The sequence below is a fragment of the Salvelinus fontinalis genome, chromosome 4 (assembly GCF_029448725.1).
Source record: "Salvelinus fontinalis isolate EN_2023a chromosome 4, ASM2944872v1, whole genome shotgun sequence".
Lineage (NCBI taxonomy): Eukaryota > Metazoa > Chordata > Actinopteri > Salmoniformes > Salmonidae > Salvelinus > Salvelinus fontinalis.
The window spans coordinates 68,649,522-68,664,975 of record NC_074668.1 but is presented as its reverse complement, the minus strand read 5'-3'; the positions used below and the strand labels follow the sequence as shown (position 1 = coordinate 68,664,975).

The following is a 15,454-nucleotide window of genomic DNA, read 5'->3' as shown; positions in this document are numbered from 1 at the left end:
CTCCCTCGATCTGGGGCTCCACGCAAGATCTCACCCCGTGGGGTCAAAATGATCACAAGAACGGTGAGCAAAAATCCCAGAACCACACGGGGGGACCTAGTGAATGACCTGCAGAGAGCTGGGACCAAAGTAACAAAGCCTACCATCAGTAACACACTACGCCGCCAGGGACTCAAATCCTGCAGTGCAAGACGTGTCCCCCTGCTTAAGCCAGTACATGTCCAGGCCCGTCTGAAGTTTGCTAGAGAGCATTTGGATGATCCAGAAGAAGATTGGGAGAATGTCATATGGTCAGATGAAACCAAAATAGAACCTTTTGGTAAAAACTCAACTTGTCGTGTTTGGAGGACAAAGAATGCTGAGTTGCATCCAAAGAACACCATACCTACTGTGAAGCATGGGGGTGGAAACATCATGCTTTGGGGCTGTTTCTCTGCAAAGGGACCAGGACGACTGATCCGTGTAAAGGAAAGAATGAATGGGGCCATGTATCGTGAGATTTTGAGTGAAAACCTCCTTCCATCAGCAAGGGCATTGAAGATGAACCGTGGCTGGGTCTTTCAGCATGACAATGATCCCAAACACACCGCCCGGGCAACGAAGGAGTGGCTTCGTAAGAAGCATTTCAAGGTCCTGGAGTGGCCTAGCCAGTCTCCAGATCTCAACCCCATAGAAAATCTTTGGAGGGAGTTGAAAGTCCGTGTTGCCCAGCAACAGCCCCAAAACATCACTGCTCTAGAGGAGATCTGCATGAAGGAATGGGCCAAATTACCAGCAACAGTGTGTGAAAACCTTGTGAAGACTTACAGAAAACGTTTGACCTCTGTCATTGCCAACAAAGGGTATATAACAAAGTATTGAGATAAACTTTTGTTATTGACCAAATACTTATTTTCCACCATAATTTGCAAATAAATTCATTAAAAATCCTACAATGTGATTTTTTTCCTCATTTTGTCTGTCATAGTTGAAGTGTACCTATGATGAAAATTACAGGCCTCTCTCATCTTTTTAAGTGGGAAAACTTGCACAATTGGTGGCTGACTAAATACTTTTTTGCCCCACTGTATATGGTATGAGAGCTTCATTTTGCTAAAAAATGGTGCTGACCCTTCAGAACGTGAACTCAGCCCAGCCATGGCAGTGATGAGATACATTTCTCCAGAGGGTGAGCTGGTCAATTAGTGAACTTGATGTGCATACATTAGCCATTGATCATGCACCCAGAGGCCATTGTAAACAAAGCATCTCCACTAGCATATCAATGAAAAGATTATTAAATCTGAAAAGGCCCCAAAGCAATACACCCACATATGATAAACATTGAGCTAATTTAGGTTATGGTGTATTAAACGTTTTAACTGCCTTGGTTACGTCCTTTGAGTGGTAATAACAACGCTTTGCTGAAGGTTTTTTCCCTCCTTTTAAAGGCGATCATTTCCTGTAGCAGCACTTTTGTTTAATGCAGGCACAACCACAGTCACATCTGGCCCTGCGGTGGGCGATGATGTCAATGGATGTTGAGACCGTGCTGGGCCTGGCTCCATGTCAGCCAGCGGTGCGCTCACTCATGTGGTTTTAACTCTCTCCTCTTAGTAGGGGCACGGGACACGCCTTGAACAGCACAGGGGGCAACCTCTCGCCCACACGCCCCGCCCCGCCAAACATATCTATCATTTATCCTCATTACAATGTCATTTTCTCAAGTGTCACTTGTCAAAGGCCAAAATGAACCACCAATGTGATTTCGCCCAGGCTTAATCTGAATTAGACTTGTGAAAGCTTAACACGCTGTAAGATGTTAGGGCACTGCTCAGTCATTATCTCAACCCAATATTTAGAACATCGTGCTGTAGGAAACTACTGGGTAAAGTACCTATTACCTTCTCCTGTCTCAAAACATTCATTTGTAAGTCAAGGAGCACTACAGGGGACTTTCTCAAACCAGAGAAAGTGCTTCCTTCTCTCTCTCTCTATCTCTATATCTCTCTCTCTATATATATATATATATATATATATATATATATATATATATATATATATATCTCCCACCCTCCCTCTACAGACACAGACATCTATGTAAGTGTTGATTACATGAATGCTTGTCAATGTAAATGGCTAGACAGTTTTCCTGTCTGGGCAGAGTAAGAGCAGCATTGATCCTTTTCCATTGGGTTTCCTGTCCCAAAATGCAGTGTGGGCCAGAGGCCAGCCTCTCTCTCTATGTGGATGGAGTAGCAGGTTCAGACAATAGGCCTGACTTCCTTGTCATCCCTGATAGATGACTCAGGGGTCTCAGGCTGACATTAGCATCACAATAGACTAAACCAACAATCTGGAGGCATTCAGCAGGAGGGTCCCTGGCTGGATCAGGGTGTGGGTAGAGGAGGCAGAGAGCCTTTAACTTGACAAGAACAGCGGCACACTGGGAAACAGCGCTTGCCAAGAGGAGAACCTGTCACTAACAATAAAGGAGACTTGTGGCCTGGAAGTTGAACAGGTGACAGACAATGGTATCCTATATTTGGCTGTCAGTTTCAAGTAACCTACATTTGAATATGGACAAAATAATAAAACAAATATTTTTACATAACGATAGCCCAGATTTTATAACCATTAAACATAACCACACTGCAAAAGTATGTTGTTTGTATTGGTGTTGATTGTACAAAAACAATTATTGCTGAGCTGCCACGGTGAACAAAACAATAGGTCTGCCCTTTGAGCGAGAGGCTAGCTGAAACAATTCCAGTGCTTCTAAAAATAAAGGATTGAAGTTGCTAAGATCCTGCAGGTGTTTCCCCGTGAAGGTGTGGCTCAAAGAAACTCCCTCCCCTCTTCCTCCTCCTTAACAACAACCCCCCCCCCTATTTAAAGCGTGGTGCCCTAAGAAAGACATCAAGGCCAAAGTCGGCATGTCGACGATCACACACACTCGGGACATTTTTAGGGTCACAATAGTTTACCCCACCCCCCCACGATGACACACACACACGTCCCACCCATCCCTCCTAGCTTTTAGAAACTGAACGTTTATATATCTAAGCCTTGATATCTTCCAGAGGTCGTCTGTGTGTGCGTCCATCTGCCTCCTGCTGAGAGGGCACGGTCACACGCAAACACACGTATACACATCCTCTACATCCTACTCACTCAGCTTGCTTTGATAATCCATCGCATGGTGCCATGCTGCTGAGTTAGAGGAAACAAGGATTAATAAAGACCATATGTTCGTTTTTGTTGTGCAAATCGTTTTCAAGAATGTTGTTAGGAATTATTTTAAGTGAAACGTACTGAGGGATTCTGATTTGTCATCTGCAGTCTGTACATCCATTGTAGCTTCCACCCAAAATTCCACAATCCATGATTTGACTATTTGATTTGTAGAGCCTGCTGTGTGCCTGTGTAAATGTAGGGCAGGCTCCTTCATGTCTCTGGGAGAAAGAAATAGAACATCAGCGGCTCTTTGCTTTCGGCTCTGACCTCGGCCCCAACACTCAACATGGGTATTTCTCATTCATACAGCCACAGACCACAACAATTCTGTGCTCATTTGAAACAGAAAAATGAACAAATTAACCCAATCCACGAGGGCACTTATGTAACACTGAAGAAGAAATGTGAAGAGCTAATGAATTTGGTTTAAAAAGTCATTAAGTAATGTGTCCCCTCTTCAGGACTTCTCAAACAGGCCGGTGTGGCAGACAGAAACCACAGAGATTCATATCACCCATTTACAAAACATGAATGCCCTCGAATAACTCACTAAACTCACATATGGGTTAACACGAACAGATTATGTTTTTAAGATGATGTTTACATAATATCATGTTTAATATTAAAAATGATGTATAAAATGAGCTCCACAAACAAAAAGGCAAAATCCAGTCCACTTTCAAAGACAGATATAATGATGTTCCCAATCTCCTACATAACCTTTAGCATACAATGTGAAATGATAGAAAGTAACATTCAAATGTAATGACATGATTGTCATTTTAGAAACAGGCATACTATTACTCAAACCTATTACTCAAATACATTTACAGTAATTCTCTAAAAAAGATGTGCTAGTAATCTGTTGCAGACGAATACGCTGCAAAACTACCATAAACCTATATTTTTAATACTTCTGTCTAAAATGTATTTATCTATGAGAAGATACGATCTTATGAGAAGATATGAGAAGATATAAGTTCTTATGAGAAGATAAGATCTTATATTTATTGAAGTATAATCACATTTTCTCTTAGATACACTGATTTCAAGTGATTCATCTGTCCCATTTCTGCAGTTTGTTCATTTGTGGTTTCTAATGTGAGGACTTTGCTGATTGGTTGAGAAAATAGAAGCAGTTCCTTCTGATGATTAGGGCTACAAAGGGTGAGCTCTTCTATGGAACGGCTAGGCTATATTTGTGGTCTTAAGCAAACAAAGAACAAACAGAGCAGCAGACCCCAAACCTGAGTAATGTTTCTCATTCAGTCGTCGAGCCGTCCAACAATATCCACTACTTAATCATTGTCGTGTGATATAACTGTTGTTCCACAGTGAGTAACAGCATGGTATGCAACCAGGATCTACAAGCATTCAGTGGTAATGGACCATCATTTTCACCCGCAGAAAGTGGCCAGCTGAATTGGCTTTTGCCAAGTTCTTGCGACTCCTGATACTCATCCATAATTCAACCCAGTGGAGATCGGCGCTCACACACACTCAAAGGCACTGTGTTTAGTCTTCCGTCCTGATTAATGGATAAAAAGTATCATTCGGTGGCTGGAAATCTGACTGCGGATCAATTAATTTCTCCGTATAATGTCTTTGTATGTAATTAATACCTCTTTAAAAATCTATTTATTTCTGCCAACACCAAAATGAAATCAATAGTTCACTTTAACTGACCTTAAAGTGGGGTAAAAGCTCAGTGAGTGGTTGAGGTAATGAGTCAGGTTAATCGTGAGAGATTAAAGGTGGGGTATTTTTTCTCCAGCTAACAGGACATCAGATATCAACAGGTTACTGACCCGGGACTTCATGGAGACACAGAGAGGATTACACCAGCTAACCTCTGCTAAATGTTGACTGTGTTTCGGACAGGGGCGAGGAGGGGCGCCACCCATCACTCAGTGGCCCTGCCGGCTCTACGTCCTCTCTACCTGGCCTGTCCTGCTCAGGCGAGCCTGCGGCTGAGGCCTACTCCCCCCTCTCAGAGCAATACATGCGCTCACCGGGGAACAATTAACGCAGCCAGCACTCGTCTGAATCACTCTATCAATTAGGAGCCAGGATCACATGTATGTGATGAGTATATCATCAAATACATTACTACAGAGGCAGGCCTGGCCGTTGGGTCGGGGTGTGTCTTTCAGGAGTAGTGGGGGAGGAGGAGAGAGAGAAGGAGGGAGGCAGGGATTAAATAAACAACCAGGGAGTCAGGCTACAGTCGGACTGGCTGCTGGACTAATCTGTAAGGGCGGCGGTAATTAGGAGTCCCCTGAGGAACTTGTAGCGGAGCGCGGCCGATGTGTGAACATGACGCTGGCTGGCAGGCAGGGAGGCACCCCCACCCGCCTCCTCACAGGGTTAAATCAATATTTTCAATCTCTCAGGATCAATCCGGCATCTGAACACAAAGAAAAACCTGTTAGCGGCGACCAATATGTGTAAATGAAAAGCCCAACTTTGGTCTGCCTCTCCTTCTCCTGTGAGCTTCTCTTTAACTCACACAGGCTGAAAGTAAAAACCTTATCTCTCAAAGTTGTGAGGGAATTCTATCCTTTTCCAACAGAGAAATCGCACACAATCATCTCTCTCAAGGCTGTAACAGTCTGACAGCTCCAATCAGTCTGGAAGAGATAGCTGCCGGTGATACAGACCAAACACGATAGTAAATGATAGTAAATGATAGTAAACGTGCCCAATGTGATCATTTCTCTGCTGTTGAGATATGAATATAGAAGTGTTCTAAGAGCAGCTCCTTTGTCTGCTTCTCTGCGATAAACACTGCAGTATTGTCAAGGCTAGTATATCTCCTACCTGTTCTTCATGATCCTCTTCACAAACAGACTTACAGTTTGTACATTTGAGAATCATATGGGCTTTACCTTGGTCATACAATGACAGGCTTCAACCTCAGGCTTTAGGAGCACTGGTTGAAAAATATAGAGGTACAGTACAGATTCCATTCTAGACAATCTGGACCCTCTCTTCCTAAAATTATCCATTGCTGCAACCCCTATTTCTAGTCTGTTCAACCTCTCTTTCGTATCGTCTGAAATTCCTAAAAATTGGAACGCGGCCACGGTCATCCCCCTCTTCAAAGGGGGACACTCTAGACCCAAACTGTTACAGACCTATATCCATCCTGCCCTGCCTTTCTAAAGTCTTCAAAAGCCAAGTGAACAAACAGATTACCGACCATTTTAAATCCCACTGTACCTTCTCCGCTATGCAGTCTGGTTTCAGAGCTGGTCATGGTTACACCTTAGCCACGCTCAAGGTCCTAAACGATATCATAACTGCCATCGATAAAAGACAGTACTCTGCAGCCGTCTTCATTGACCTGGCCAAAGCTTTCGACTCTGTCAATCACCGCATTCTTATCGGCAGACAACAGCCTTGGTTTCTCTAATGACTGTCTCGCCTGGTTCACTAACTACTACTCAGATAGAGTTCAGTGTGTCAAATCAGAGGGCCTGTTGTCCGGACCTCTGGCAGTCTCTATTGGGGTGCCACAGGGTTCATTTCTAGGGCCGACTCTTTTCTCTGTATATATCAATGATTTTGCTCTTGCTGCGGGTGATTCGTTGATCCACCTCCACGCAGACGACAGCATTCTGTATACATCTTCTTTGGACACTGTTTTAACAAACCTCCAAACCTTCTATTGTGGTAAGAGGTTCAATGCCACACAACACTCCTTCCATGGCCTCCAACTGCTCTTAAATGCTAGTAAAATGAAATGCATGCTCTTCAACCAAACTCTGCCCGCACCCGCCCGCCCGACTAGCATCACTACTCTGGACGGTTCTGACTTAGAATATGTGGACAACTATAAATACCTAGGTGTCTGGCTAGACTGTAAACTCTCCTTCCAGACTCATATTAAGCATCTCCAATCTAAAATTAAATCTAGAATTGACTTCCTATTTCGCAACAAAGCCTCCTTCACTCATGCTGCCAAACATACCCTCGTAAAACTGACTATCCTACCGATCCTTGACTTTGGTGATGTCATTTACAAATTAGCCTCCAACACTCTACTCAGCCAATTGGATGCAGTCTATCACGATGCCATCCGTTTTGTCACCAAAGCCCCATATACTACCCACCACTGCGACCTGTATGCTCTCGTTGGCTGGTCCTCGCTACATATTCGTCGCCAAACCCACTGGCTCCAGGTCATCTATAAGTCTATGCTAGGTAAAGCTCCACTTTATCTCAGCTCACTGGTCACCTTAGCAACACCTACCCGTAGCACGCGCTCCAGCAGGTATATTTCACTGGTCATCCCCAAAGCCAACACCTGCTTTGGCCGCCTTTCCTTCCAGTTCTCTGCTGCCAATGACTGGAACGACTTATAACTCCCTCACTAACTTTAAGCGTCAGCTGTCAGAGCAACTTACCGATCGCTGCAGCTGTACACAGCCCATCTGTAAATAGCCCATCCAACCAACTACCTACCTCATCCCCATATTTGTTTTAGTATTTCTGCTCTTTTGCACACCAGTATTTCTACTTGCACATCCTCATCTGCAGATATATCACTCCAGTGTAAATACCTAAATTGTAATTCCTTCGCCACTATTGGCCTATTAGTTGCCTTACCTCCTTACTTCATTTGCACACACTGTATACAGATTTTTCTATTGTATTATTGACTGTACATTTGTTCATCCCATGTGTAACTGTGTTGTTTTTGTCACACTGCTTTGCTTTATCTTGGCCAGGTCGCAGTTGTAAATGAGAACTTGTTCTCAACTGGCCTACCTGGTTAAATAAATAAAAAATTAAAACATTGATTACACAGAATGGTTTTATCATTGTAGAATGGTTGGTCTCATCAGTAGAATGGGTTTCATAAATATAAAATGGTGCCATCATCAGTGTTAAACTGATGCTCTACATGAATGGAGAGCATAAGACACTGCATCTTTAAGAAGCCCAGAGTTCCAGCATTTTACTCAAACAAAAGCAGCCAATTGGGAGCGTGCAACCTGAAACCAGCCCAGCTCTAAAGAGACTCACACAGGCTTCCCTGCTGGGACACACCCCATAAAGTCCCTGACACACACAGGCAGCAGAATATTCCCTACTAACCTAACCCTGCTCTCACATGCAAACCTTTCCTGATAAAACATTGAGCAAACCTCACTATGGTCAAATCACAACTGAGCACACTGTAACCCTCTCTCTTCCCTGCAGGTCAGGAATTACATGGCACCTTAAGAAAGCGCTCTTTCGTCTCTTGTTAGAACAGGATGGAACTTGAAAACCCGATTGTGTCCTTTACATGGGAAAAACAAACACTGTATTTTCTACAATCATTTAATGATAAAAACAGCCTCAGTGTTGATCATTTTAGGACACAGAGGTCCGTGCTTATGTGTGTACGCTTGTGTGTGTGTGTGTGTGTGTACGCTTGTGTGTGTGTGTGTGTATGTGTGTGTGTGTGTGTGTGTGTGTGTGTGTGTGTGTGTGTGTGTGTGTGTGTGTGTGTGTGTGTGTGTGTGTGTGTGTGTGTGTGTGTGTGTGTGTGTGTGTGTGTGTGTGTGTGTGTTTGTGTGTGTGTGTGTGTGTGTGTGTGTGTGTTTAGCCTACATGCATGTACGTGTGTCTGCTTTGTCTGTGTATAAATTGGTCTGGTTTCTCACAGTCTCTAAGCCATCTGAGATTCCATGGTACATTCCATTCTGATGAGGAGCCTGTGTCTGGACATTGATAAACCAACTGAGGTCCTGACCTACAAAAGACAAACCGGGCTGCATCAGCGGCAGATGAGACTGCTGTTCATAACAGACATACCAGCTACTGTATGCTGATGGATTTACATAATATACCGAAAAGTCCCTAAATGCCACTAAACAAATCCAGCGGAAAGAGATTTACAAGGATTTTCCTTCATCCAACCCTGACATATGGATATACCAAAAGCATCCTCAATATTCAAAAACGTTGCACGCAATCTCAAATCAAATCAAATCCAAATAAAATCTCCGTTCCTATTGCACCGTCTGCGAGCAAGCCGTCTCTTTAGCACTATTTAAGCACCTGCCAATAGCATCCCGTCAACCACTGGTCAACAAATAACAACAACAAGAGTCCAGGGCCCATTGTTCTGGCTGAGCAGCCAAGCGTGGTGCAATCCCCCAACAGCCTGAGGCTGGTTAATGCAGCAGGCAGGCAGGCAGGAGACAGGAATCTAAGACAAGTGCCAACATGCCATGCCTGGTCACACCTCACACACAGGGTCACTTCAATATCAACACAGGTCAACACTGTGGTCTACATGCTGGGGAGACCCCTACAAAAAATAACAGTACTGATCATCAAAAAAGCTGAGAATCTAGATTAAAATCCCTTCTAATGTAAATTGATTACATTACAATTACATAAGTGATATGAAATCCAGTTTTAAATATAACCCGACCTGTTTCTATCACCTGTCCTCATACTTTTCGTGCTGGGCGTATTAAACGAACACACACACACGTCTCTCTCTTCATTGCCACGGGCAGAAAACAACAACAGGTGCAGGCAAGCAGCAGCAGGATTGTCAGCGTTGAGCTTGGTTTAAAGTGACAGCACAAAGAGCACATATAAAAGGTACCCTCCTCGAATTTTAGAGGCTGAAATGTCATGTGAGTCTCGTTATACTGCAACAGTCTCCCTTTGAAAATCCGACAGAATTTTAAGGAGCAGACAATTGGAAGCATTGTCCCTGAGAATAAACTAAATATACTGTAGTGAGTGGGGCAGGGCAGATGACAAACAAACAGAGAGACGGGCAGATAGAAGCAGAAACATCTTCACTGACTGACCCAGAATGACTACATAACTTTGGTGTGTCAACCTATGAACTCGTGACCTTTAAATCCTTTACATTATTCAACACAACCCCCTGCTAGTCTCACAATGCCAACATCCAGCCCGTCCAGACTGAACTCAGATTGCACTTCAAGGGTTCCTCTTATCAGGAGAAAAATATAATATAATTGGAATTTTTCCTTTATGTGTGTAAAAACACAGCAGTGCTCCATTGCCACAATGGCTCAGGAACAAAGAGGGGATTATTGTGGAGGTGTCTGATGCCTCTCCGGCCTGAAGTTCCGCACACTCCAATCTGTGTGAATGCAGGTGACTCAGGGAGCCTGAGCTGATCCCAGAATTCCTCATTATCCGCCCAGCGGGGGATCTCAGGTCCGCTCGCTGTCTCTGGAAGCACTGCAGGGCCGGCGAGGCGGGCCCCAGAGAAGCACAGAGCTGGGCCATCGGGGGTGAGCCAGGTCTGCTCATTATGCCTAACTCATCCTTGGCATCCCTGCAAACCAAGTGCCACTTAGTGTCCGTACGAGGGGCATGGGTCGGCCCACTGATGAGATGACAGAGCACACAGCATAGCAGTAATGGGAAAGCTTTGTTTCAAAAGACAAGAAGGACCAAGACATACGTGGACTGTATGTGGACTGATAGTGTCACCAATCTCCAGAATCGTATGTAAAGCCCTGTCTTACCAGTACCTTAGTCATCAAGCTGAAATGACAGAAAGCAGTAAACATTTTCCACCTCTAAACTCAACAGATACAGTGTAGTGATTGGCCAGGCACAGATAGGGCCCAATCAGACAGCCTCCAAGAGCAGAGCACAGATGGTCGTTTGACACATCATAATCATTACTGTTGCCACGGCTTCACTGCTCCAACACAAACATATTGTGATATTTAGACTGGTTTATGATAGCTGTGCCAGTGCTTTATCTACATTGATTTAAAGTGGAATCATTTGCTGCGGTATGTAACACACACACCAGAGTTAAACAGCTCTGCAATGGAACACAAGAATTAGATACAGCCATCCTCTGAAAGTGATGGGCGTAAAATACAAGAAATGTGACTATAGGCAACACCTGGGAAAATTTAATGAATTCAGATTTTCTTTGGCAGCAGTAAAATGGGAAAGATTCACTCACTTGTATTGCAAGGCTAGCGCGTAAATGCAAATACACAGTGAATACATTCATAACGTGGGGCATGTCATTTCATGCGTCAACCCCATTTCTGGGCTGAGTTAAATAGAAGCTTGCACAGCAGGTGAATTATGTAAGTAAGCAGCAGTGTTGGGGGCTTGGGGCCACAGCCACTTTCTCACTGTGCTTTTCATGATCCTCTCATCAGCCAGCCCAGGGCCAGGCTCTGCCTACCATGCAGCTGTGCTGTTGTTCACCCCAGTCACAATTAACCTCTGAGACTGGGCACGGCGCCAGCCCCGATGAGACTCAGGGCACCAGAAAGCTCTTCAGGTAAACACCGCCACGATAGGCTAAGAAGCCGAAATTAGACATTGTTTTGAACCATGAGGCAGTTGCTATAGAGACTGTTGCTAATTAACTGCACTCGGCCCAGGGGTACCAAAGGGCTTAAGGGCACTCAGGACGGTTCCTCTTGTGATGAGCTTTATGCACGGTACCCAGTACTATCCCCAGGGTCTCTCATCACCAAAATACCTGCGTCTCCACCCCCCCACCTGTCACAGATGCCATGAGAGGGGAGGTGGTGGTCTGTCTGTCTGTCCATCAGGACCAAACCCTGTGGACCAGGATTACAAGGCTCTGTGAGGGGAGATGCTCTAAGGTGGCAGGGCCCGGCTCGCCCTCTTAAAACACAAATCACTGTGGCGTTTCAGACCAATCAATGCCCTCCATCAGCACTGAGGACCACTTCATGGCTTTCTCATCATCTCTGGTGGCATTCTGAAGTGATGCCCTGCACCTCACTAATGGAAATCTGTAGCATGCAGGGAGAAACAGACACATATCTATCATCATAAACAAAACGCTTCAGTTTTTCTCGGGGAAATGCAACAGGTCGGTATGTCTAAAGATGAGGCTCTTGCTGGTAAATCTGCTTTCACGGGGGGTACCTCTAGAGATATCCCCTTTGTTCTCTGTTTTTTAAAGAATGACACCGGCATCATACAGATATCCCAACAATTCATGATTGGTGAGAAAGGAAGGAAGGTGTGAGATTCCTGAGGGAGATGAAGAGGCTGGGTTGTGAGATTCCTCTTGCCTCTCCAGTCAGACACAGTGTCTCCTGTGAGACAACATTGCCTCATTGAGAGCTGCATCTTTCCACAGTTTACAACACCACTGACTACATCCATAGAAGACTACACTCTAAAAATGGGCATTCTTCTTCTAATAATAATAATAATACAATTTCAATGTTTGATAATTATTACATTTTTGTGCAAATAGTGTTTCTTAATAAAACAATAACATTTGAGTGAAATTATTTTTGGAGAAATTGCTTGAAGGTAAGATGTTTGATATTTCTTACTATTTCCTTAATTACAAAGTCATAATATGTAAACAAACACTATACCCATGTTTTTTTTAAATCAAAACAGTCCCAGTAAAAAGGCAGTCTATTTTCCATACTGGGCAGTGCTACAGTCCTCTTAATGGCTCAGTGAGTATGAGTGGGGTCACAGTTCACGCTATGATGGGTTTGGCACTAGGACCCAGCAACAGCTGCAGGGCTGAACAGAACAGCTAGCCTTGCCCCCAGAAAAAGCCCACAAACACACTGAGACCAGTTCCAATCTGCTTCCCTCCCTGCCCTCCCGCCTCAAAGTCCCACCAAACTTTGTGTTAGTTAGGCACTGAAAGAAGACCACGTCCCCCCTCCTCCCCAGCCCCCTGAAAAAAACAAAACCAAATCTTCCTCTACACACTGTCTTTCAAAAGCTCTTTCACACAGCTGAACACTGGCACTCGACTCAGTCTGTTTCCAAGGCACAACAAACAACCTTGTATAGAGCTTTCATGTGCAGCATGTAAGCTTGTTGTCTTCACATCTTTGGATCCGTTGGCCATTGTGCCACAGAAAAGCAATTGAATTGTGCAGCATGAAAATTAAGAGAGAGTGTTACTCACATAATAAATTGTCCATTAACAGATCCCTTGATAAAATTCAGTGGTACTTGAAGCATTATTTCAATACAAGGATCATCCCACTCGATTTACACACCTACGCATGTTGCCTCCAGAACAGCCTGACTTCTTTGGGGCATGATATGCTGTGGTGTTCAATTGTTGCTCAATTGTTATCAAGGGACCTGACGTGTGCCAGGAAAACATTCCCCACACCAGTACACCACTACCACCAGCCTGTACTGTTGACACAAGGCAAATTCGCCTAGGTCACTTGTTTTGCCCATTCTAATGTTCAATCGAACAGTAACTGAATGCCTTGATGCCGGTCTGCCTGCTTTATATAGCAAGCCACGGCCAAGTGACTCACTGTCTGTAGGAGCGAACCATTTCCGTGAACCTAATAAACTGGCCAATGAGTGTATATTTCAGTCAATATTTTACTGTGAGGGGCTAACATCTCTGGCTCAGGGCACAGTGAAAGGCCAGTCCGGGGACACAGTGGATTATGCTGGTGAGTATATATGCAACCGGATACCCAGCACATTTGGCATGGTTGACCTCCGCTCAATCCCCCTGATCTCAGGCAGGTCAAGGTACATTCAATACCACCAATAACACAACCACTGACAGAATAGCTGTAAACACCACTCTGCATGGCACATCCCTTTACATAGCACAGGAAACAAACAGAGCAGAAGACAATGGATTTTTATGAAAATGAATAACCTTGAATCGGTTATTATCATATTCTTTATGCATCAGCAGAGCCAGCAAAGACCTATCAATTCTCCGAAGGTTTGCATTTGACACAAAACGTGCTGTTTTATGTTAAATGCTGTTTTGTGGAATTTGAAATGGTAGAAGTGCCTGAGCTAAAATATAACTGTCTGATGGTGGCCATTTGATCTCTTATCAGAGAGAAGAATGCGTCCAACCAAAAACGAGACTGGCGTGTCCAGTCTGCACTAGTGAGTCTTGTCCTTAGCGTTAATCATTTAAAACTTGCTAGGCAAACCTATTTGTTATGCTCTAATCCTGAGCAGGGGGAGTGTGAGTGAGTTTCTTTGGCACTCCCATTCTGCTTGTAGGAGAGAGGTGGTGCTGGGGTGGTGAGCTGCTTGGTCGTGGGGTCTGAAGCCTCTTTGTACCGGCAGCTGAGGGGGCTTCGCTGCGACTCCTAGACTTTACATTTGGTTTGGCCAGAGGGATCACATGACAGCTGCAAACTAACACCCCGAGGGGCTTTCTGCTTTCACTTGACACTGACAGGCTGTGAGAGAGTCCAACACTGCAGAAAGAAAATATTCCCTCTTTCCATGACATCACCCAGCCAGGAATGGGGGAGGGGGGGTTGGTGGCAGCCACAGCTGGTGGCAGCCACAGTGCCATCTGCCCCTGCCTAATAGTTAATGCTGCTTTACTTATAGACTCCTACTTCTGCAGAGAAGGGACATGAATGTATGGCCACCGCCAAGGAGCCCTTAACAGCCTGCAAGTCCCACAAATGAATTCCTGATTGACATTTTCCCTCCCAGTCTATTGTTTCACTTGTCTCTCTGAAAATCTTCCTCAGTCACTTTGGGCACTTTTTATGGTCCCATAACAAGATTATTTGAGTGCGAAAGGATGATATGCAATTGGTTTTAAAAGTGAAATGTTGTGACTACCATCTAAAAAATGTACGTAAAAAAGAATTGTAATATATAATTACAAAGGAGGGTATCCTCGCTCTTCCTCCCATGTACCAACCCACATCCCTGACCCCATGTACTCACCGTACATCTTTCCCTCGTCAGATAGAATGATCTTCCTGCGCCCACAGGGGGGATAGATGGCCAGCGCCTCCTGAAAGCTCTGCTCGATGTCGGGGCTCCACACCCCCTCGGCGTCATTGTCAAGGGGCTTGTCTGCCGAATCGCTCATCCGCTCCATGTCCTCGGCAGGGCTCTCGCTGCCGCTCCAGCTGCTGGGGTCCATGGTGGTGCTTGGGATCTCCAAGCCGAAGCCTGGAGCACAGTAGGGAGAGATCTGGAATTCCCAAATAAACAAACACAAACCATCCGTCACTCTCCACAGCACAGACATCTGCCTCCAAGACGACAACACACTGCTCATGGCCACTGGTCAATAGTGTGGTGAGCCAAACAGGAGAGGATTCTTGGCCTGGCTGTCTACCTATGATGTTAGGATTAGGATGACTGCGGTACAGTTTTACTAGATGCCATGTAAAGGACTGAAACGTTCCTTTATGCTAGTTTTTGTCCGACATTTTAAATGGTACTATTGAAAATACTTAAT

At 44.6% G+C, this 15,454-nt stretch overlaps 1 protein-coding gene across 2 annotated transcripts in view; it reads right to left on the bottom strand.

The window, feature by feature from the left end:
• The window catches only part of LOC129852733 (transcriptional enhancer factor TEF-1-like), a 35,045-nt gene extending 19,863 nt beyond the window's left edge, over positions 1–15,182 (bottom strand). For both annotated transcript variants that reach the window (XM_055918394.1, XM_055918395.1), the window contains exon 1: positions 14,932–15,182. In XM_055918394.1, coding sequence (XP_055774369.1) covers positions 14,932–15,133 — 202 coding nt within the window. In that variant the 5' untranslated portion in view covers positions 15,134–15,182. The remainder of the gene's footprint in view (positions 1–14,931) is intronic.
• Positions 15,183–15,454: the final 272 nt, after the last annotated feature.